This window comes from Vanellus vanellus, assembly GCF_965231255.1.
Source record: "Vanellus vanellus genome assembly, chromosome: 1".
Classification (NCBI taxonomy): domain Eukaryota; kingdom Metazoa; phylum Chordata; class Aves; order Charadriiformes; family Charadriidae; genus Vanellus; species Vanellus vanellus.
In genome coordinates this window covers 68,254,188-68,277,359 of record NC_138905.1, presented here as the reverse complement: position 1 = coordinate 68,277,359, position 23,172 = coordinate 68,254,188, and the positions used below count along the sequence as shown (strand labels likewise).

Here is a 23,172-nt window from a genome sequence, read left to right as displayed (position 1 = left end):
TCAGTTGTAGGCAATTCCACGTGAAGTCAAAAGCCTCAGTAAAATTTAATAATTACGTTGAACAGCATGAGCAACAGAAGTGGTGTGATTGGAAATGAGAGAGGATTGAGTAGTACTTGGGCAGATACACAGATGCTGTAGATAAAACTATAGAACTTCCTTATTCTCTTAGATACTTTAAAACAGGAAAAGATGATGGCAAATCAGAATCTGGGAAAAAGTACTTCATCTTGGTTGGGAAGTTTAACCTCTTCAAGCTGTGTAAATTTTTTGTCAGCTATGCAACATGCATTGTCTGATTCAAAGAATCAATGCTGTGACTCAGCTAGAAATGTTCCTGACTTAAGTGTGTTTCTAAGCAGAAGTGGGGAATGTTTGATACTCCTAAATGAAGTAAATTTTCTGTATTTCTTGCACGCAGTCTGTGAACAGTGGCGTTGCAGGCTGAGGTATCTACAAACTGCAGTGCTTCACTTTTCTCAGTGGAGGTAAACAATTGGTGATCTTTAGATCTGGTTGGATTTTTACAAAAGAAGCTTGAGCTCCCTCACTCTGTGGTACTGCCTGTTCTGATTGTCAGCTTTCAACACGGACTACTTGATGGTCAAAAAAGGTTTTTTTAGAATGCTTTTTTCTGCTTTATAGAAAGAAGGAAAAAACCACTTCCAATAATAAATGTGGGATTGACACTATATTGCACTGGCTTGCACAAGAGAGTAGGTTCAAATACCAACGACTTATTTCTTGTTTTGCGAAATTGAGACGTGGAATTCAAGTGTTCATCTGAACACTTAAAACGACAAGTTAAAAGACCAGTTTTGAAGTCTTAATCTTAGACCAAGGTTAGCAATTACACTGGAAGATTAATCTCTCAAAAGATGATACAGTCTTTGTACCACCTTTCTCTTTCCTGCACAGATGATAATTAGGTTATATTAGTGCTTTTTTACAGAAATTGAGATTGCAAGAGGGAGGAGAGTGCCTTTAAATTCCTATTATAAAGAAGGTTCTATTAAGACTTTGTAAAACTTGCATAAATGAAACTGAGTAAAATTCCTGATTACATATTCAAAGCTTTTAATGGAATAACTGTCTTTCCTTAAGGTTGGCCATGTTTTTGTACATACAACAGGTGAATGCCATAAAAGTAAAAAAATGTTAGATGCGGGAATGTAATGACTGAAGCTGCAGTTCTTAGTGTCCATTGCTAGTTGCTTTTAAAAATTTGTTCAAGAATAGTTTTCCTGCAAACTAAAGCAAAATCTTGAGCTGATCACATTTCTTACTTTTAGATAGGTTGCCACCACTGTTACTTTTCCAACGTATTTTTATTTTTACATTCCTCTGTAAGTTTACAGCAATAACAAATTTTATAGCTGTACCAGTGCATGCCATTAAAATCAAGAATCTGATTCTGCGGATCTCAGTTTCTGCCCACTGACTGAAATGAACACGTTCTTTTACTCAGGGTGTTAGAGAAATAACTAATTTTTTTTTCCTTCTTAAGCTTTAATTTACTTTTCATGCATTTCCTAGTTCTATAGCAAGTTCAGCTCAAAGTTTGAAATATTTTGCCTTAAGTGTTCTGACCCTTTGGAGGTGCAGTCTGTGTTCATTTTTTTGGCATTTGGTGGCCAGCTGTATAGCTGATATCTGACTGGTAGAAAAGTATTAAAGCTGCTGATGTCATGTGGCTTTTTTGTGGCCAAAGGCAGTAACCAAGACCTTCTGCTTTCTGCAATATTTAAGTTGCAAAAGCTGCCACTTGATAATGCAGTCTAGGGGGTTATATATAATTTAGGATGTGTATTTATAGCATCTCATCTATGCTGAAGTAACTGCCCCTGAGCAAGATCCTATTTTACATGTGTTCTAGCGTACCTGTCTTTCATTTGAGGAGAGCCAAGTGCTGTATTCCTCAGTAGTGTGTATTTGTACTGTGGTGGTCTCAGGATGGGCAAGGCTTCTTGGAAGAGTGATTTTTTGTTTTGTTTTTGTTTGTTTTTTAATTAAACTGAAGCAGCTTGTTAAAATAAGCTCTGTAGGGCATTAATTTGTGCCCCAAAGCTTTTTTTGTTCTAAGTATATCAAGTGGATTTAATAGCATTAAATAGTATTTTCTTCATAAAAACGATGCCTATGTGTCTGTCTTTCTAATGTGCTGTCTTTCTAATGTTGCTGATCTGATCTCTTGCAGGTAGACTGGGTGCAGTGTGACGGTGGCTGTGATGAGTGGTTTCATCAAGTTTGTGTTGGTGTCTCTCCAGAAATGGCTGAGAATGAGGATTATATCTGTATAAACTGTGCAAAGAAGCCAATGCAGGGACCAAGTAGCCCTGCTCATGCACCACCTCCTCCTTTCTTATTGAGCTACAAACTACCAATGGAAGACCTTAAGGAGACAAGTTAGCAACTACTCGATGCCTGGAACTTGTTGGGAAATGGACCACTGAAACCCTACAGAAAGAGAGGGTTTGAAGCTAATGTAGCCACTGAGCTTCACTTCCAAGGATGTACAGACCTGCAGCAGAGTTGGTCCCTTCCTTACAGCTGGCTTCCTTCATGCAATGGGGACGTCAAGGCACAGTGGTACCAACTCATCTATGCAGACACGACCTGATTAGGAGCTCCAGCCAGTGTTTTTTGACTTGAATATTTCCATCTTTGAGTGTGGCTGTTGCTCTTAGAGACTGAGCAAACCCGAGGCTGTTAGATTAGACACTTCAGGGTGTTAGAAGTACATGCTGGCAGTGGAGCTGGCCTGGAATTGGTGGGTGTAGGCTGGAGCTTTTAGGTCTACCAGGTTACCCCAAGGAGGTGACTTTGGAAGTTATCTTTTGCCTCCCCATGCCAACCCAGTGAGTAGGGCAGTGTCTTGGGAGAGTTAAGTTGCCTCCATATCCAGGCAGCTAACACTACGCTATAAGGATGGGAGCAAGTGGATGAATTTCTTTTTATTTCTCTTTTGTAGCTAAAGGGCAGAGGAGCTCATGATCTCAGAAATCAGCAAAGGTTCTGTTTACCAAAAAAGAAACCCAACTCTACTCTTCTACGCAAAATGTTCTTTTTCCTTAATGGGGAACAGCTGATCTTCCTGTCCTGAGGAGGGCCAGAAAACATTGATGAAGATGTCTAGCTAGACCAGACCTTGGGAAAAGCAGAGTGCTTCCCTTTCCACAGGGTTACCCTCTCCTGTTCTAGGCTTGGCTTAGAGTTCTGTACTCCTGCACATTAAAGTTGTCTGACGCAGGATGGAGCTGGCAAGGAGGTACAGCACCCAGGGCACCAGCTTCTGTGATCTGTACCCAGGGATGGGAAGGAAAGAAGACAGCCCACTTACCTCAGAGGTTACACTGACATGTGCTTCTGTGAAAAGTTTAACTCACAACTATTTCCAGTATCACCAGGCTACGGGCATGGCCTCAAGCGATACCAGCAAGCAGTCTGCAGATACTGTTCGCAGCGCAAATCCCCCTCCCTGCTGGCTTTGCTGGATGTGTACCAGTGTACAATCAGCAACAGTTCTTGTTTGAAGATGCCCCTGGCTTTGCCAGGGGACCAGAGGGCTTGGGGTCATTCTGGGTGACAGTTGTTTTAGTAAATCCATTTTTAAAGAAGGACTTGTTTTTACTTTTTTCTAAATGTCTCAGACTACTGACTTGTTCTATAAATAGATTATTTTTCTTTGATTTTTTTATACTTACCACTGTTAACCAGCAGCACAGACAGAGGTTCACAAAGCAAAAACCTGCCCGTGGGCTTGGGTTTTTTTACTCCATTCCTTCCTTGTAGTACAAGGAATTAGCAGTTACCTTCCCCATTCTAGCCTGACCAGCTGCCTGTGTTTAAATAGGTAAATACATTTCATGTGCTACCTTTGTGTTTGGGTTTGTTCCTATTAGTGGGGCATCTGGGCCTTAACGACTCCAGCGGATGCTGGCTTTGTGTATGTGAATGTCTGAAGCCAGCCACTGGGCTGTCTTGTCCCCCCTTCCACTCGCTCCCTATTGTGTTTCCATTCTTCTGCAGTTCTAGGAGTGTTGTAAGTAGTGTCCAGTCTTACTAGGAGCTGGATTGGGATTTAAAGAAATATTGACAAAAACAAAAGTGTTCTGTCTTGACTGTTCTGTGTCCCTTCTCTTGTTCTCTAATATTTGGAAGCTTATTTATCTGGCGGAATTATCCATCCAAAAAAAAAAAAAAATTCAGCTCAGGTAGACGAACTTTATTGGTTTGTTTTATTTGTGCCTGCTACCTGGGAAGAGGAAGATGTGCAAAAGAAAAAGAACTAAGATGGAGGGCAGAAGATACAGGGTCTTGGGAGCTTTGAGTGCAAATTGGGCACAGACTTTTAATTCCTGCTCCTTAAAGACTAATATGGTGTTAAAAGCAAAAGCAAGCTGTGGTTAAGCATGTGGCTGAACGGGCACCCTAGCAAACTTAAGAGTATTATTTGTTTACTTATTTATGAAGGAGTCTATGCTATAGCTAGACATACCCTTTTTTTGCCTCCAGTTACATTTTTTTTTCTTCTCGATGTATGCTTAGTTTTGGTAAACTGGTTTAAACAGATGTTACTTTCCTTCAAGCTTTAACTGATGGTACTACATAAATGTTTCCCTATATGGAGTGGATAGACTATCTGTCACAGATGTTTAATTGTTCCCGAAGTAGACTAGTACAAGATTTCTTAAAGAATCCCAGTGTTCTGTATTTTTTCCTGACTCCTAGAATCCGTGACACAACAGGGAAAATATGGTTAGCATATCCTGTTAGCCACTGGGCATATCCTCCTAACCATTCCTACATTCTTTGTCCGATAAAGTCATTGTTGTATGTAATTACCATCAACTGGAAAAGAGCTCTTTTAGTAAATCTGCATTGAATGTTCCTGTTTCTCTGAGTAGAAAGTGTGGTGGAGAATGTTAACAGTAGCACTAGTTACAACGAGAAGGAAACAAACAGCTATATGATGCAATGATCAATCATTCTGCTTGTAACAAGCATAGAAAAGAGTAAACAACAGAAAGAAATGTGCAAAATGTCACATTTTTAGTAGCTGTTTTTCATATCACATGGAGAGGCTCTTTATTACACTGTCGAAAAGGGGTTGCCACACTTTCTCTAGTTACAGATGTCTCATCTGCTTTCGGGTAAGGTGTTCATAAACCGAAGACCATTATTAGCTTTACATCTTATTGTTTAAGCTTATTTTTTAAGAGCATAATTCCTCTCAAAGGTTTGCTGATAGTATGAACTTGTGAATAAATGTTAACTTTTGGAAAAATCTGTAGATATGTAGTTAGTGGTTGACGAACCTAAAGCTGTGGTATTGTCTCCAGATCTTAGGGGGTTGAATTTTTATAAAAACATATGCAGAGAAGCAAGCCAAAGTTAAGCTAAGGAAATAATTTTCTTACAGGTCTGCTACAACTGTAGGAAAAACCTCTCATGCTTTGGGGGCAAAATCTCAATATATACAAAATCTTAGCTCGTGTATCTAGAAAGGTACATGTCTTAATGATATATTCTACAAAGGATGCTAGCCACTGTTCATGTTATTTCTCTTTGTGTGTCTGACACAAAAGGTCAAAGAAATGACCTGAGCTGTTGTAAGGAACTAAAAATGGCCAGGACTTGAGTTGTCCTGGTCCATCCTATCCAAACCATGCAGTTTCAAGGTTTTTTTTAAGAACCAGGGCCTGGAATTGGTCCGTTTTACTGGCATAGAGATCAACGTCACTCCTGAACTTCAGTACCATTCCTTGTAGGATTTATGCTTTTGACAGATCATCTGTACCTGAATGCTTGTGCAGCCTGGACTGTTTGACAATGAGGGCTTAAGGTAAAATTGATATCATGGAAATTATCTTAAGGGATTGGAATGCAGTTGCACAGCATAAGATAACAAACAGATGCCTGTGTGTTTTGTTAGCCATACCATGAAGCTTGCATTGATCTTTTCATAGAATCATAGAGTAATTTAAGTTGGGGGGACTGCCAGAAGTCACCTGGGTCAACCTTCGAACCAAAGCAGGGCTGACTTTGAAAGTAGGTCAAGTTTTTCAGGGCTTTATCCAATCCAGTTTTGAGTGTTTCCAGGGATGGGCGTTTGACAACCTCTCTGGCTTCCCCTTCTGTTTTTCTAGCATCTTCAATGCAAACTTTTGTCTGATGTGCAGTCAGATAACTCACTTGCTGTAGCTTGCCTGTTGCCTCTTGAAGAGTCTGGCTCCATATTTTCTGTAACCATCCATTAGGTAGTTGAGTGCAGGTCCTGCAGCCTTAATTTTCAAGCTGAACAAACCCAGCTCAGCCTCTTTTGGGCCATGTCATGTGCTGCAGCCTTCTAACAATCTTGGTGGTCCTCAGCTGGACTTGTTTAACATTTGTCAATGTCTGGTTTTGTACTGAGGAGCCCAAACTGGACATGGTACTCCAGATGTGGCTTAAAAGTGTTTAATACAGGGGGAAAATAACTTTTTTAAACTTGCTGGGCATGCTCTTGCTATGCTGCCTGGTAGAGGGTTGGCATTTATAGCTGCAAGGGGGCACACTGCTGACTCCTATTCAGTGTGTCCACCATTAGCCCCAGGTCCCTTGGTTTATTATTTCTCAGATGCAAGACCGATGAACTTAACAGATTTTCCATCAGCGCATCACTGCAGGCAGTCAAGAGACAACTGAATGGGAGCCCTCTCCCATGTTTAAGGTTGTCCTACACCCATCATTGTTTGGTGACATCTGTCAAGTTGATGAGGGTGTGCTGTATTCCATCACACAGGTGGGTAAGACATAAGAATATTGTCTCCAGTACCAACCCTGAGGTACTTCACTTGCAGCTGGCCACCTTCTAGATTTCAAATCATTGACTACTGAAGCCTAAGCACATCAGCCCACCCCGTTTTTCACCCCCTTGCAGGTTGTCCATCCGCTCTGTAAGTGTGTTCTTGATGTAAGTCAGAGTAAATGACCACTGCTCTCCCCTCATCCATAGGGACTCATCACAGAAGGCAACCAGATTGGGCCAGCCCCATAGTGGTGACCGTTGCCAGTCATTTTATCCCTCATGGGCCTGGATGTGGCTTTAAGGAGGATTTGTCTGTAATCTTCCCAGGGACCAGAAGGAGGCTAGCTACCCTGTAGTTGCCTGTTTCCTCCTCTTCGTTGAATGGGCATGACATGCTGAAGGGTTCATCACAATCCATCAAGAAAATAATCCTCCATACAGACGTTTTCCTAGGGTTTCTTCATCATTGTGGCATCTAAGATTTGGAGAAAAAACCCAACCTATTGGAACTGATGTTTGTAAGACTCATGGAAAACTCTAAATGGCAGAACCGAATTTCTTCCAAGTGCTGCTCATACCTAAACTCCATGTGGGCTACAGAGCAGTTACGTCGGTCCCATACATCTGGGTACAAGTCCGAGCTGGTCTGGTTGAAGTCAGTGTTATTGATGCATGGTCCTTTTGTACACGATTCTTCACGCTGGAAGAAAGACATAATATGAATGAGCGTCAATGGCATCATCTGATCTAGGAGAAATAAAGCAGGCTACAGGCTTGTTCATGCCACAGTAGGCTATTTAGTAGGCAGCTGTCCATGGATAGCTATCACCTTGATTTTGTGGTGTTCTAGTAACAGTTATTAGAATAAGTGCAACACAGACATGTAGCAAAATAAAGCAAAAACTATTCAGATATTCATCAGTTGCTTATCAGACATGCCTTGCTGTCATTCCAGGTACATGTTACGTACCTTTGAAAATAATGACTGACTGAAAGAACAGCTGTACGTTAACAGTCATTTTGTGTGTGGAAACGAAAGATTTTTAAAAGGGTGGGAAAAGTTTCTTAAAATCATTCTCCCTCAAATCACTGTTAATGTCCCTGTAAGAAGTTTGGAACTGTGGTCTGCTAAAAGCAAGACTTGGGGCTTCCTCGAGTTAGCTGAAAATGAAAAGCGGGGACCTCCTTCAAATCCTCTCCAGCTGCGGTCGCTAAGAATGTGTTTGGTCAGCCTGCCTGAACCAAACAGGAACTCTTCTTGGAGCACTGAGTCAGCGGGGAGATGCAATAAATCCAGCCCTTATCGAAATTCTAGCCACGCTGGCTTTGGAAGGGTGATAAATGCGTAGGACAGCTGGAAACGGCACAGCAAGAGGTTGAGAGCATTGAGCCTTATGTAATGAGATGGCTCAGTACGAATGCATGTTTGGTTGCAAGGTAAAAGCAATGCAAGTAGGAAGGATTTATTGAAAAACAAATATTTGTAAGGAAACATGCTCTGAATGCCTTTGAAATGAAAGCCGTGCTGCGGTGAATAGTTTTAATCCTAGATGGGGCGTTGCGTCTAAATTGAAGGCTTTTCGGAAGCCAATATTTGGCAGTCTCTGTATCACCCTCCACCTCCTCCTCAAAAAAGTTTTTTAAAGCCGAGTGCCTGAGAGAACTGCTGTGGGTATTAATATCAGAGGAGAGCAGCCATCTCTGAATGCGCAGTTCCGGAGACAGTTGATGTCACTAGCCAGCCCAGCATCTGCTTTTAATGGATGGGTGATGTGCCAGATCAAACTGCTGCATCTGTTTCCAGGTTGATGCAGTCTGTGCTCCATCTTGCAGCAACTCGAGTCCCCCGCCAGGCACTGGGGACGCTGCTTTCCTCCCCAGAGAAATAAGGTGTTTGCTGTTGTATGATAATAGCAAGTGGACCCTACACAAATCCAAATTATGACTTTGAGAAACAGCTCAGATTTTAGTGGGGAGATGAGTAGCACATTCTGTTTACTTTGGTCAGCTAATGGATTAACTTTTCCCTTTATACCGCTGGAAATTTAGCCATGTCTTGTGTGTGTCCCTGAAATGGTATTATCAGAGCGAAATACTGTAAAGATCAAAATCTAGACATTATCAGTGTATCCCATTCTTTCCTTGCCAGCTTTCCTGATAGTCTCTTATGCAGGAGGGAGGCAGGAGATGGATGCCTTAGCTTTGCCTAGAAACATTCTTGGGAGAGAAAACCATTGCACACCAGTGTGTGAGAATACCTGGTAAAGAAGTAGCGGAATCATCTGGTAGCAACCCTACCTGTTGCTGGTGAACACCCCGGTGAGTGTGTGGTACATCTGTTCTTCACCTGTTGCTAGAAGGTGGTGATCTACTGGTGCAGCTGCAGACCATTCTCCGGGTTTGTATCCATACTGGTAAGGTTTAAAGACTTGCTTGTTTTCTGGGTGTTGCCTCACCCCATGGCCTTTTCTATAGTTTTTAATCAAGACTGGTCCTGGCTACTCTTTTTCACAATTACTGTTGTATGAAAGGAGTTCCGTGGAGTAGCTTGCCAGAGGGAAACCAGAGTCTTTGCCCTATGGAGTGGACGGACTTCCTGGTAATGAAAACATGTCTGCAGTGCCTACTGGTTCTGAAGGAGGGAAGAAGCCGAAGTAGTCTGGCACCGATGCCCTAATCCTTGAACTATCACTCACTGTGTCTGCAGGGAATGTAGGCGCAGAAGAAAGTAGGTTGGGTGGTTTTCAGAAGAGTTAAGGAGTTTAGGAGAGTGCTTCCCATGATGTTTGTGATGCTTTGGTGGCCTTTCATATCTCTGGTATTTTTGCAAGCTGCATTTGTTAGAAGGGAATGGGTGACAGGTTAAGGATTAGACTGTAAAGATGCAATACAGTGCTCTGAAAGGATCCTGCCCTGTTCCTGTTCCACATTCAGGGAATTGGAGGCTGGAACACTGACTTCCCCTGGCTTCTGGTAGGAATACACTTGGAATGGACACACCCCAGGATCTAGGGGTGTTAGAAAATTAGAGAATACACAAAACTGAATAAATAACACATAATGGAAGAGAGTACACAGCAACATGAAAGCTATTCATAACTTAAAGGTTGGGGTTTGAGGTTTTGGGGGGGTTTTTTGTTTGTTTTTTCTTTTCATTTTTCTTGCTGAGTAAAGCAATTCTGGGAAGCTGATGGGTCAGATTTTCCTGTTTGGAGCAGAAAGGCAGGCACTTTCGGTTTTTTGTAACCCCTGTTTACAGGGTGTGCAGGGTGCTGCTGCACAAGCAATACCTGAGATGTCTGCAAAAAGAAACTTGCTTTGCTTTGTCCTAAGAAACAGCTGTTCCAAGTCCTCGTTCCTCTCTCAGCTCCGGTGATCTCAAAGAAACGCATTTGTTTCATGTGCTTTTTGCTTTCTTCCCCCAGGGCCTTCCCATTACACTTTGGGAAGTCCCAGGGAAGTGAGGCCCAAGGAAATCGGGAAGAATTCCTTTTGCAGGGTCTTTTTGGTCCTCCCAAACCGCTTTCCCTTCCCAGCAGGGGAGGTCTCGCCTCCCACCCTTCTAGTGCTGCCTGTCTACTTCCAGAGAAGCTGTGAGATTGTGACTGTCTCTCTGGAGCTTTTCCTGCCATGCAGCCCGGTATTTCCTTACCCCACCGCAGGGAAGCTTAGAGCTGCCGTTCCCCACCTCCAAGCTGGAGCATCCTCTGTGCAGGTTAGCACCTTGCTGCTCTTCTGTCAGCCCTGGCTGATCCTCCAGCTTCTCCACCAGCCGGTTGCTGGAAGCAGAAAGGCTCTGCGGCTCAACCTTCCCGGCAGCCCCGGGCTGAGCTTGGGAACGGCACAGGGGCAAGTGCATCTTCAGACTACTTTTGACAGCGGCTGCGAGCTGCTCCCTGCACTGTGCCGCAGTCACCGGGCTGCGTGGGGATTCGCTTGGGTCCCTCACCGTGGCGGACAAGGCCCGGTTTTATCTTTCTAGTAAGTTCCTCCCTCCCGAAGTCCTGCTAGCCTCGGTCTTTCCTCCTCAATGAGCTGACTGCTACATCTATGTCCATTGGCATCATTAGGACCAGATTTGGACTGCAATAAAAAAGGGCCGTTTTCTGATTTGCTCTGGTGTAAATTCACAGCTTCCGTTCTAGCAGTAGGGTGTATGCTGGTGCTTCTATGCAGTTCAGACATTGCGGTAAGAAATTTGTAGGGTGAATATCAAAGACCAGTCTCCTTTTCCCCTAGATTCCAGTTATGGTGAATACCAAGACTAAAGGTTTAATTGGCTCCATATTTTTAATTATTTAACCCATCTGGACACATCATCATGGAAGCTTACATTTTTTTCTTGGATTGCCATGAAAACTGCATGTCTGGGCTGTGACTGACTTAATGAAACCACATTTCCAGCACTCATCAGATGATTGGCAAGCAGTGCCAGACCCCCTGCCTTAGTTTGCAGTGGCCAGGAATGAAGTGTCTTCTGTCAAGAACAGCAGTGATGCTCTGAGCCTATCTGGCTGAAGGAAAGTAATTCATCAGTTTAATTAAAGTTCATGATGGAAAACTGTGGCTTCGTATATTTCTCCCTCTGGCCTCTTGCTCAGGTCAGCCCCTATGTGTTTTATTTCAGGTGGGCATCGGTATTAGAATTCATGGTGACAAGAGGGTAACGTGGCTTGGCATTTGATATTCAAAAATGACAAAGAGCGGTGCATGTGAGCAGCCGTGCCCCTTTTGTTCCCTCCGGAGAAGGCTGCCTTCAAGCAATGCCGAGAAGGTACCTACTCCATATAGCATGTGGCTTTGCTAATAACTCTGTGCCCAGTGCCTGGGCACCGACCCCCTGCTCCACTGCCGTTCTTCCCCTTGACTGGAAGGATTAGCTTTCTTCAGACATCAGCTGGATCTAAATTGAGACTTAGCTTTTTCGTCTCTGGCACTCATCAATAGAAAAATAAGATTGCCTTAAGTTGTCAAAACTTGCAAATGACTCTTTACCTGAATTTTTGAGGCAAAAAGCCTGGAAGAAAGAGACTCAGTGCCATGGTATGTTGCAACTGACCACCAGAACAGGAATGACTTGTAGACAGAAGATCAGCCTTGGTGTGAAGCTTGCTTCAGGCAGAATGCCATCTGTCACAGAAGATGTCTAAAGGCTCTAGGTCCTGCTCATGTTATGCCTCAAAGCCCCACCAAGCACTGCGCTTGTTCAGTAGACGAGTGGTAGGGAGCACGTTTCCAGTGTGTGAGCTCCTTTTTAATCTGTCCGCAGAGGTAACTCTGCACCCTGAGTGTCTACACACCTACACTACCTTGCAGGGATCTCAGCAGGGCAGCCAAGGGGAAGGTTAGAGAAGACAGGCACAGGTCCCCCCGCTGCCTCCTGCCCTGCCTCAGGCTGGTGGTGACCGCAGAAGCAAAGCAGGAGACACAAACTGCTTCTGACGAGCAGCAGCTGGGAGCGGATGCGCTCTGTGGCAATGGCAGGGAAGATCTGCAGAGCCTTGCGGGGTGCCTGGGGCCAGGCAGCATTTCAGGGGTGGCCTCTGGACTCTCAGGTGGTCCTTCTCTTCGCTGGCCCACGAGCTCAGCCAGGGCATTCCATGTGCAGAGATGAGAGCTGCCTGGGGTGTTTTGAAGAGGTAATGCCTTCCAGCAATGCAGGGGCTTTCTAAAATTCTGTTGTATTTCTGATTTTTGAAGGCTGGAAAAACTGAGCCCATGTTTTATTTCTTATTCACCTTTCTTTGAAATGCTAAAGTTTTTCACTTTGTCATCTCTTACTTAGAAAACTTACTTTTGAGAAACTTTAAAAAACTTTCTCTTATTTCTATCCACCAATGACTGTCTATTGGATTTTCTCCCAGAATGGAAACTTTGTATTCTGAGTAGTTACCAACCCAGAAGGTCTCATGAATTAAAAAGTAACTTTTTTTTTTTTTTAGAGTATGTAAATAAGTATGAACAGATTCTTTAAGAACCTTGCCCATACCTTTCCTATTTAAAACCAGATTATGGCTTTTCTGTGCTAGAATCAGTTAAGCGGGTGCAATCCTGTGTTACCTCTGAGAAAAACTTCTCCTTTTCTTGCCAGAACATCCCTCTTCCAGGCAGACAGGGCACAGGGGCATCTAAATTCCCAGTCCTATCAGTGGCTTTGATTTCATTCTTTCTGCAGATAGTCTGTATCAGATTTATATCTTCGTCTCAGCGGAGGAAGGCGTGCAGAGCATAAAGAAAGACCATCATCCTGGTGGTCCCAATATACATCTCCTCTACCCTGTACCTAATCAATCTGCTGATCTCATACATCTCACTCCTGGGCCACTTAAGCAATACTGCTATCGTTACTAGCCTGAAATTATGACTTCCTTTGGCATATGGTTCTTGATAGGAAAGCGCCCTCTAATTAGCTCCTTGTCTGCAAGAACAAACCGGTGAGTTTTATTTTCTTGAAGCAAACTATTAATTTTCACATCAGGATTTCGATGACTAGTTGTCAGAAGGGTGGTGATTCCTGCCCTCTCCCTAAAATGTGCTCAGGCTCTGTTCCCACAGTTACTCTGCAAGGGTTTGTTCACACTGCCCAGTCGCTGGTAAAGTGGAACTAGGGAAGAGCCCTGAGGAACTGGTGGTAGCTGCTGGAGTTGGCAGGAAAGCAGGAGATACTAAAAAGAGTGATGTCTCCAGGTGTGGGAGTCTTTGCTTGCTACACAACTATTTTTTATATTATAAGCATATATATAGCTATTTATACATACATTCTTATAACTGCATATCACTAGGGAGGCTGCGACTGAATAAGGTTGTCGAAATGGCTGCAGTAGGATCTTCTGTCACTGGTAGTGCTTTCATTTTGCCCGTAAATGAAATAGGGATACTTTGGAATTCTGAGCAGAAAACCCCTTGTTCCTTGCTCATGTGTGCAAAGGGCCAGTGTTTAAGAGAGACAAGCTACCGAGCAGAAGCCAAAGCAGAAGTAAGATGTGAAGCACTGCGGATCTGCCTGCCTGGGCTCTCCTGCTGCGCTTGTGCTTGCGCGTGCAACCCAAACGCCTGCCTCTTCCCACCTTCATCTTGGGTTTGCTGTTCCAGAAGAGCAAGTGCATGCTTGAGAAGCACTGCTGTTTCCATCCTGTTCTGAGCTGGGAGGGGGGGGGACCACCAGCAATGGATGTAGCTGAGACAGTGGCAACGGGAATTGGCAGCTCTGTTGCTGCCCCTCTGTTATGTGGCTGGGAATTCATGTTACAGCCAAAGCAGGTCTGGGAGCACAGTCCTTTTGGTCTCAACCTATCTCCCCCTGTGCTCTACCACTTTTGATCAGAGGTGCATAGAGAGGGACTCACCAGCATGCTGTCAACCTACGCACCGAGCACAGCGCAAGCTTCACCCTGACCTGCGTGCAGAGGAACCGGGGGTACGGCAGCGATATCTGCAGGAGAGGGTTCTCCGGCGCTGTACTCGCTGTGAATGTGCCGTCCTGTGTTCAGGCTGGTCCCTGAGCTCTGGCTAGTGCAAGAGCATCATCTGTTTATCTCCTGTATGCAGAGCACGGTGTCCAGAGACAGTCGTATCTTGTCCCACAAGCAGCCTGGGCACAAAAGTGAGGCCTCCACCGCTCTGCAGGCATCCAGTGGGGACAAGGTTTTTCTTGCCTCGGGATTCTGGTCATTCGGGTCGTTATTTGGAAGCAGGTATTTGCTAGAGAGGCAGCATCTCAATGAGGCTGTCCAAATGGCTGCAGTAGGATCTTCTGTCACTGTGGGATCTGCAGGCTCTTGCAATGGCTTTTGGCTCCTGCCATTGTAGTTTCCAAATATATGTGCCTTTCTGGGAGGGAGCTTAGTGACTCAAGCCGGAGTCAATCCTTTGTGCTCACTGTGGCTTCTTTCTTCACTGAGCAGTCTCCAGGTTCCTGGATTGTGTGGTGAGTATCAGCCTCTGTTTGTCCCCTTTTCGTGCATATTTGTGACAATTTTGCTTGCAGCCGTGGTCACTTAAGATGAATAATATTTTCAGGCTGTGAAAAAGCCAGTAGCAGGGTGGTTATCAGATAGAGGAAATGCATCGTATTTGCTCTGGCCTTTGGTTCCCAGATAACATAACGGCAAATTGCGTTCCTGGAAGCTGGGGGTGGCTTGCAAGATTACACAGCCCCAAAACACATGGGGACAGTTTGTCACATGTGACGGAGGCATGGAGGGGGAGGTGGAAGTGGGGAGCGTAGCTGCTCTCGGTGCTCAGCAAAGGTCAGAGGTGGCTGATGGTTTCTTCACCTCGAGAACGCTGAAGCAGCACCAGTAATTGTGCCCTAGTCACTCCCCTAAAAGTGCTTTGGTGGGTTAGGAGCATAAATTCATCTGAAAGTTGCTGCTGTTTGCAGAGCAGTAAGAGATTGTGTGTGTCTCCCAGTAACCATTTTCCTCTCCTCTTTTCATCTCATCCTCCCTCTAAGCAGATGCCTTTGAATCCCTCCTTTTAGCTTGGAACCGCCTCTCTGGGTGGCTGGAGGTGGCTGGCTGATTTGGAGGGCAGAAATCTAATTAATGCTCGTTCCCTGCTCAGCTGGATGTAGATGTGAAGCAAGACCAGACCTGGGAGTAGGTCCTGTGGTTCCTACTAGACCATGCAGGGCCAGCACTTGTGTGTGCCAGCTGTGCATGATGGGGTGGGCTGGGACCAGTTCTTGTGCACATCTGACCCAGAAGAGGTCGAAGTACCTTGTTATCTCCAGAGGAAGCTCGTTCCAGGCTTGCTTTGTCTGGGCCGCCAGTGCTTCCTCAGGAGAACAACCTCAGCTGCTGGTGGAAGAATGGGACAAAGCTGAAGACAGAAATTGAGGTAAATGTTGTAAGGTAAAGAGAAGATGAGCGAATTGCAACAAAAATATCAGGAGAGAAATCAAAAGCCTTTTAGGATCAGCATTATCCAGCCCTTGTCCTGGCTGAGGTGTCAGGTACGTTGACAGAGACCTCCTTGGTCTGGCACTCTTGCTCTTCTCCAGAACGGTGGCTGGGGAGAAGGGGCTGAGCTAGCCGTGCACCGCTCGTGTACCGTGCACCAGCACTCTGCTGCTCTGCACCAGCAAAGGCAGCTTGGCAGCCTGCCTGGACCTGGAAGCTGCTTCAGGACCTGCTCAGGGAGGCATCACTCCAGCGTGGGCTGTCACAGCAAACGGTGGGGAGGAGGGTGGCTGCTCCGCCTGGCACCGTCTTCAGCCCTGTACTCTGAGGGGTTACTAAACAGGCAGCCTTCCATTCATACCTCCAGCAGGGGAGGTCACCTGCAAAATAACCCCTTTGTGCCATCCTGGGGGTGGCATGAGGGCGATGCATGCGGGACTGGTGCCAGCACTTGTGGCACTGGGAGGAAGATGCTCCGTGGCCGCCCAATGAGGTTCAGCTTGCACAACTCTGGGTGGCCCACGCTGCTGCAAAAGCCCTTCCCTGGTGTTCTCCTTGTTTGTATAAATAAAATATATGTATGTGTGCCTATAAAAATATTTTTAAATGGCATTATGTCAGCAGATGTCAGGATGAAATTATTTTCCTGTTACTACAGTGTACGTGTTATTTAGGCCTCTTCCTTTTTTTTTTTTCTTTTTTAAAGATTCCATCTCTCTTATTTGTTTCTTGCAAATCTGTTTCCTAAGGTTTTGTTTCTCACTGTCTTCCACTTGGCTTAGGTACGGTTACAGACTCAAAATCTTAGACACTGAGATTTCATCCTTTGCATTTTTCCCTTTGGATTTTCATTGCCTCTGATGGGCAGATTAAAGTCCCTCCCAGTTTCTTTGCCTTCTGCAATTTCAAAAATGTATGTTGAAAACATCTTTTTATGTAGTCTTAACTGATCCTTTGTGATATTTGCTGATTCTCTTCTCTTCATATCTTCAGCAAAACAATTTTTTATATATATTTTTTTTATCTCTCAAGTAACATCTCCCAAAACCATATGGACTTTTTGTTGTTTCACCCCAGAAGATGTGTAAAGTGATGTTTTACTTTAAATATGCTTTGCTTGGGACTTTACAGCTTGCTATTGCACTTCTAGATTTAATATTTCTCCTTGCTGCTTATGTCTACACTGAACATTTGTTTTCATTTTCAACTTATTGTTGTGTTCAGTGCAGTCTTATCTCGCTGGGTGGAAGCCCAATAGTTTGTTATTGATTACACAGTTTCCTATCGTAGTCTATTAGTTCCTGCCAATTAGCTTGTCGTCTTGTTGATAAGATTATTGCCATCGGTGTGCTGTGGTGATCGTGGTTATCCAGGGATATTTGAGCAGAGATGCTGACACATGCAATAGTTTTGAGAATCTCTAGAAAGGTTTCCTTCTCTCCTTACACCAATCTGTAGCACAAGGCAAGGTATTATTTGATTTTGCTGTTCTTTTTTAATCCCTATATCCTTACCCTAACTATTTAACAACTCTATATTCACTGTGAGATGGTTTCTGTGCAGGGATGTTCCCCGCTTCTCACCGTCATGCATAATTCCTCCTGTTTTTCCAACAATCTTCCCTGTTTTCCAACAATGACCGATTTGCAATCTGGAGCTGAGTGTTTTATTTGGACCACCCTATTTAATCACTGCTGCTGAGGAGGGGCAGCCCTTTGTGAATTTGCCTAGTTTCTTTCTGAACTCATTGCTGTGGCAATGGCCATGGGTACCATGTTTAATTAATTATGCACAGTGGGGGGAAAAAGTATTTCCTTTTGGTTTAAATCTGAATATTTCATCAGATGCCACTAGTTCTTGCACTATGAGATGTAGTGAATGATATATTTACCTTCTCTGTCTCTTCCTTGTTTCCTAGGCGTCTGTTGTCGTCCTCTTTTTATTGCAGGCATCTCTCCCCGAGATGAGGAGTTGTCATGTATTTGATCACTCTTTGGTTGAATCCGTTCCTTACCTCTGCTTGTGCCTCTTCCCTTTCCCTGTTTCCCCTGTAGGAAGCCTGGAGCTATGTGGGTACATCATAAACTGATGTAGTGACACTGCAGTTTTTGCTGCTTCATTCCTGTCATCCTCTTAATACCTCCTCAAATTGCCTGTACACAGCTCAGGTTTTGGTGCTGCTTTGCAGGCTTTATATAAGCACGCTGAACCCAAAGCTGTGATTTTTTTTTTTTTTTTGGTTCTCTCTTGCCCCAGTTATTCATCAATGGATGTAATAAAAATATTTTAAAACCTTGCCTCGCTTACATCCTTGGACCATCACAGCTGTACCACATCCACCGTGAACAATATCTTGTTCTGTTTGCCTTTTTTATGGCCTCAAAGCACATAGCTAATGTTGTCGAGTAACTACCTGCAATAATCCCAAGACCTCCTTCCCAAGCAGCCACAGCTAATTTTGCAACCCAGTGTTGGGTATGCACAACTGGGGCTGGTTTTCTCCCTGCTGCATGATTTTTCATCTGCTGCTTGATTTCCTGCTCCCATCGTGGCTTCTGGGATGATGTCCTGGGATGGGGCAGTGCTACTCCTGGGAAAGACCAGTGGCAAAGATCCCTGCGTGTGAGGGAAGAGGGTTTGCAACCTGCCAAATTTCTGACGGAGGCTGTTTTGTGCCATCAGTAAGGAGCAGCAGAGAGTTTAGCAGAGTTTATTTCCAGCTCAGAGCTCTGCTGCCTGCTGCTACTCCCGGCCACGGCACAGCCTGGCTGCCCTCCTGGGCACTGTGGGTCTGACTGTGATGCAGGACCTTGTCCTGTACCCATGTCCTCCCTGCCAAGGGGAGATCCCACAACGGGAATTCACCGTGAATTCATGTTTTGGCTTTTACCTCTTCCCAGAAGGTCTTGGGGCTTTGGCTCCCTCGGGCAGGGCTGCGAGGGCACCAGTGTGTGGTGGTCTCCCCTTTCTCCTGTGACTCCAGGGACAGTGTTGGGCAGAGAGATGATGGAGAGCGGGAGCCAAGTGGTCCCTGGCCCGGGAGGGAGAGCGCTGGTGGAGGCGGCGTGAGCCCTTCTCGCAGGCGGGGGGGAACGAGCCCCTTTGCACTGGCCATGAAATCAGTCATGTGTAGGTTTTTGTCCAGCCCTGGGGGGTGGGGGAAGGAATGTGGGTTGGGCAAAGTCTAGGATTACACCACTGCTGAATTTTTCTTTCCACACTTTAAATAGCCAGCACCTTTCGGTCTTGCCGTCGCGTCTCCCGTTGGCTCGCGCCCCGACAGTGCCGTCCGCAAGGTAACACCTCTGTGCCTGTTTTCTTCTGCCCTGCTCCCCCCGTGCCCCGCACCCACCCGGGTCTGCCGTGGATGAGAGGTCACGGTGCGCTTTCTGCCTGTTTAATCATTTTCTAGCGTGGAGGGGTCCTCCCAGTCCTTCCTTGCAGCCGCTGTCAGACGCCTGCCAGTGTTTCTTGCGCCTCTTCATGTCCCGAAGTGTTTTACAGGGGACTACGTAGGGGGAGGGGAGAGGTTGAAAGTGCTGCTTTGCCTCTTTTTTTTCTTTTTTTTTTTTTTTTTTTTCCTCTCTCTCCCTGGATGGGGGAGAGTGTCATTTGCTGCCAGTGCCTTTTCCTGCTTTCATGACGAGGGACTTGCAGGCGGGAATGAATGGCAGCATTAGGCTGTGGGTCTGGGGGAGCTGCTTCTGCGGGACACGAGTGGGCTGGAGGGCTGGCACTGGGCAGGGGAAGGTGCCCTCCTTGGCACAATGTCCTCAGCAACCCCAGCTTTGGCACCAGGCATTGGTGGGAACCGTAGTCCTCACTCTTTGCCCTGCGGGGCTCGGTGGCCAGAAGGGCATCCTGCCCACGAGGAACAGGCTCAAATACCCCCTGAGACTCCTAAATGGCTCCAGCAGAGCTGGTGCCACCCGTGCCTGTCTCCTTGCTGTGCTCTGAGGCACCAGCTGTGAACCAGTGGTCACTTACGCTATGCCCTGGCTTTCATGGTAGGAGAGGTGTCCTCTCGGGGGTTTTGGGGGGAAGGTGGGACAGCAGGAGAGGTGACCACGTACTCTGTGCTGGTCTTCTACTTCTCTTAGAGATCTGTATAGAGATGGGAGAAGCTCTTGCGGTGCCAAGGCTTCCCGAGAGTGGTACTGTGTGGAGCCTCTGCAGGCAACGGAGGAATGTTTGGAGGGGCAGACTCTGGGAGAGGAGAGATCCCAGATGGCCATGGCATCTGCACTCTTTCTTCCCTTGCAATTACAAGGATAGCACCATCCTGAAAAATCACCTTTTCTCGCAGGCTAATAGATTGCCAGCAAGTTGCCATCACTGAGAGCAGAAACTTGTTTCCCTCTTATTTCAGTTTGTCCTCTTCGGGCATCTAAGACTTCTGTGTATTTTGTCACTTTCATCACATGGTCTGCAAAACCGGACCTTGGTAAACAGCAACAGGGGTGAAGAGAAACCCTTATAAAATATTTTGTCAAGCGTTTGATGCCGCTCTTGTCCTCCTCCAGCCCTACATCTGTTCCACGTATCTGCCACAGTGGGAGCTCCAGCCTGGCTGAGCCACTGGGTCTTATGTGTAATGCTGTGCTTAGAGGATGGGCTTCCAGAAGCAGGGGTGTTTTGAGTCAATTAAAAATAATGAAACTGATAGTGGCTTTTAGGGACTGATTTTGGGCTAAGCAATGAAAGCTTATGTATGCCTTTAGCGCCTTACTGCCAGCAAGAATCACTATAAGGAGCAAGAGAGGAATGATTCAGTGTGTGTGTACGTGTGCCCACTCCCCTCTCTTGCCTCCCATAGCCCAAATTTCTGCCTCGTTGCATGGCTTGTGCTGAACGTAATAGAGGAAACTCCTTCTGAAGGTACGATGGATTACAGAGTCCCTGGTGCCGTCAGCAATGGTGAAATGGTGCCCACACACCCCGGCACAGAAAAGGAGAAGGAGAAGGAGGAGGAGGAACAGACCCTGGAGCGAGGGCAGTGGAACAACAAGCTGGAGTACGTCCTGTCTGTGGCTGGAGAGATCATCGGCCTGGGAAATGTCTGGCGCTTCCCCTACCTCTGCTACAAGAATGGTGGAGGTAAGTGCAGCCCTGGGCCTGGCCAGCCCCAGGGATGCTTGGTCACTGGCGTCCCTCCTGCCTCTGTGACATCCATGTCTGGCCCTGCTCACTGCTGGCAACAACTTCTCAGCTATGCCCAAGTCATGAGTCTGAAGACAGGATGCCAACCTGCCGGCGTGGTGCCGCTACCTTGGCCATGCTCAGGGGCTGTTTTGACCCTGTGGGATATGGGTGACCAAGTGGTGATGTCTCGGGGTTTCCGGTGGCCCTGTTTCCCTCATGTGTGTGGAGCCCTGGTTCTGCTGGCAAGGTGGGGAGGCAGGTGGACCTGGGTGGGAGGCTTGGTGCTCTGAGCAGCACGACTTACCCCAGGCACCTCTTCCTTGAGGAGCACCGGGGGCCCTGTGCAAACAAGGTGGCAGGTCCTGGTTATGCACTGGGGAGCAGTGCAGGAGGCTGCAGGGCACGTAGTCCTCATGCGTGCTGCGAGGAGCTGCAGCATTTCCTGGAGGCTCAGGGAGGCTCGAAGGGGCTCTTGACCTCAGGTCCTGGTCTGGTCTCTGGTCACAGAGGGGTGTCCCTCAGCGACTGGTGCTGAAGCAGGGACAGAGCAGGGTGCGATGGTTTTCCTTGCCTTGGTGCAGAGGCGCAACACTCCTCCTGCACCCCGCACTGCCCTCACAGCATCCACCAGAGCTGCAAGTGCCTGGGAGAGGGGACACGCGCCTCCGAGGCTGCGCAGTGTGCGGGTGGATGATGTGCTTGAAGGAGAGAGATGGAGTGGGGCGATGCTGCTACCAGCACATCGGTGCTGCTTCGGCTCTGCCCGGCAGTGACTGGTGGCCAATCCCCTGTGAGGCCAGGCTGCCCTGTTGCTTGGCCGCAGAGCTGGGCTTGCTTTTGCAGGTGGTTGGTTGCCGTGGGGTTTTCCAGGGCTTTGTGCTTGCTTTTAGTTTGTCGCTGCCTTTTAAGAGAGAAAATTATTTAAAAAAACGAAAGCCCAAAGCTTTTCTCAAGTTTGGCTCGGTAGCACATGGAGAAGAGAGAGTTGCTCTCCCTGTCTGCTGATTAATTGCTAATTGGGTTCTCCGGAAGGGCAGGGGAGAGGGGAAATGGTGCTTGGCTGGGAGCTGGCAGGGAGCAAGCGCTGGGGACCCAGGGCTGAAATCCCCTGGCTTGAGCTTGGGGTAGTCTCATGGGCCTCACTAAACTGCTTTCATCCCAGTGGCATAAAAGAGGATTAATCGCTGTTTAGCTACTTTCACGCCGTGCTTTGCTCAGTGCTTGTTTCTTTTCACCAGGTGGTCGGGCATTTTCTTTCCCTGTTGAAAAAGGAGGATTTTTCGTGTTTTCTTTTTCCACGGGGAATGTTTCTTGGTTCTTGGCTGCTTGCTGAGCTGTGGCTGTTTCCACTGCTGCACCCTTCCCAGCTGCCATCCTGTCAGGGGGACAGGGACCTGTGGTCTCTGCTGGCACCCCTTGCCTTGGGTGCCAGGGGAGAGCTCAAGGAGGGTTCTGGGGAAAGGGGAACTGTCATGTGTGGTTGGACAGCAGAGGCAAGACACAAAGGGATTTCTCAGCCTTTTTCCCCCCTAGAAACGGGCCTGAAGCAAAGCCCCGTGAAGCAGCAGAGACTATGAGGAGTTTGAAGTTGCAGGCAAATTTTTCATCTCCAACCCCTTCCCATGAGGTTAGAGAAAGGATGGCACATGAGACTCTCCCTGCAGAGAGAAGGTGTCTTCCCATACGGCTTTCCTTGGGGCAGGGCAGTGTGACGAGGCCGGGCAGGACACGAGGCTCCCTCCGGCACTGTGGCCTGGCCCAGCTGGTGCAGTAGCACATCCCGTGTAATGCCTCGAGATTAATTTTAAAAGCTGCCAGAGGTTTTGTCCTGCACTCCTTTGGGAAGGCTGGTCTAGGCACTTTCTTCTCTGGTACTTCAATAAAAGGCGAGGGACCTTTATTTAATTTCCAGCTCCAGGTCAACCATGGTCAGCTTACAACCATGGCCAGCCTACAACCTTGTGCCGCATTACCGTCCGGCTGAAATAGCTCTGCCCCACTGCCTGACTTTTTCTCCCCTTGCTGAACTGCGTGTGAGCAGCGGTGATAACTGCTCTCAGCTCTTGCTTTGCTGCCCTAAATAAGTCAGGCTCTTCGCAAAAAAGGTATCTGCAAAATCTGAGCTATGCAAAGAGAGGCAGCCGGCCACTTTTCCTTTCTTTAGGGATATTTCTGTATAATGAAAAAAGAGTAGTCCCTTACACATTTAGTGCTCAGTGTTTGATACCTACGTCTTATAAGGGGGGGGAGGGGGGGAGTTGGGCGGAAACATCAAAAATATGTTCTTTTCCTCTTGTTCGCTTTTGCTTTCACTTCCCGTGGTGTGGTCAGGCCCTC

General features: G+C 46.6%; 2 protein-coding genes across 2 annotated transcripts in view; both read left to right on the top strand.

The window, feature by feature from the left end:
• The window catches only part of KDM5A (lysine demethylase 5A), a gene marked incomplete at its 5' end in the record, with an annotated part of 52,685 nt that extends 47,616 nt beyond the window's left edge, over window positions 1-5,069 (top strand). The window contains one exon of the mRNA XM_082492512.1: window positions 2,198-5,069. Coding sequence (XP_082348638.1) covers window positions 2,198-2,410 — 213 coding nt within the window. The 3' untranslated portion in view covers window positions 2,411-5,069. The remainder of the gene's footprint in view (window positions 1-2,197) is intronic.
• Window positions 5,070-18,794: 13,725 nt separating this feature from the next.
• Window positions 18,795-23,172, top strand: part of LOC309682684 (sodium- and chloride-dependent GABA transporter 2) — a 33,144-nt gene continuing 28,766 nt past the window's right edge. Inside the window, exons 1-3 of the mRNA XM_082496797.1 lie at window positions 18,795-18,822; window positions 18,924-18,989; window positions 20,572-20,790. Coding sequence (XP_082352923.1) covers window positions 18,807-18,822; window positions 18,924-18,989; window positions 20,572-20,790 — 301 coding nt within the window. The 5' untranslated portion in view covers window positions 18,795-18,806. The remainder of the gene's footprint in view (window positions 18,823-18,923; window positions 18,990-20,571; window positions 20,791-23,172) is intronic.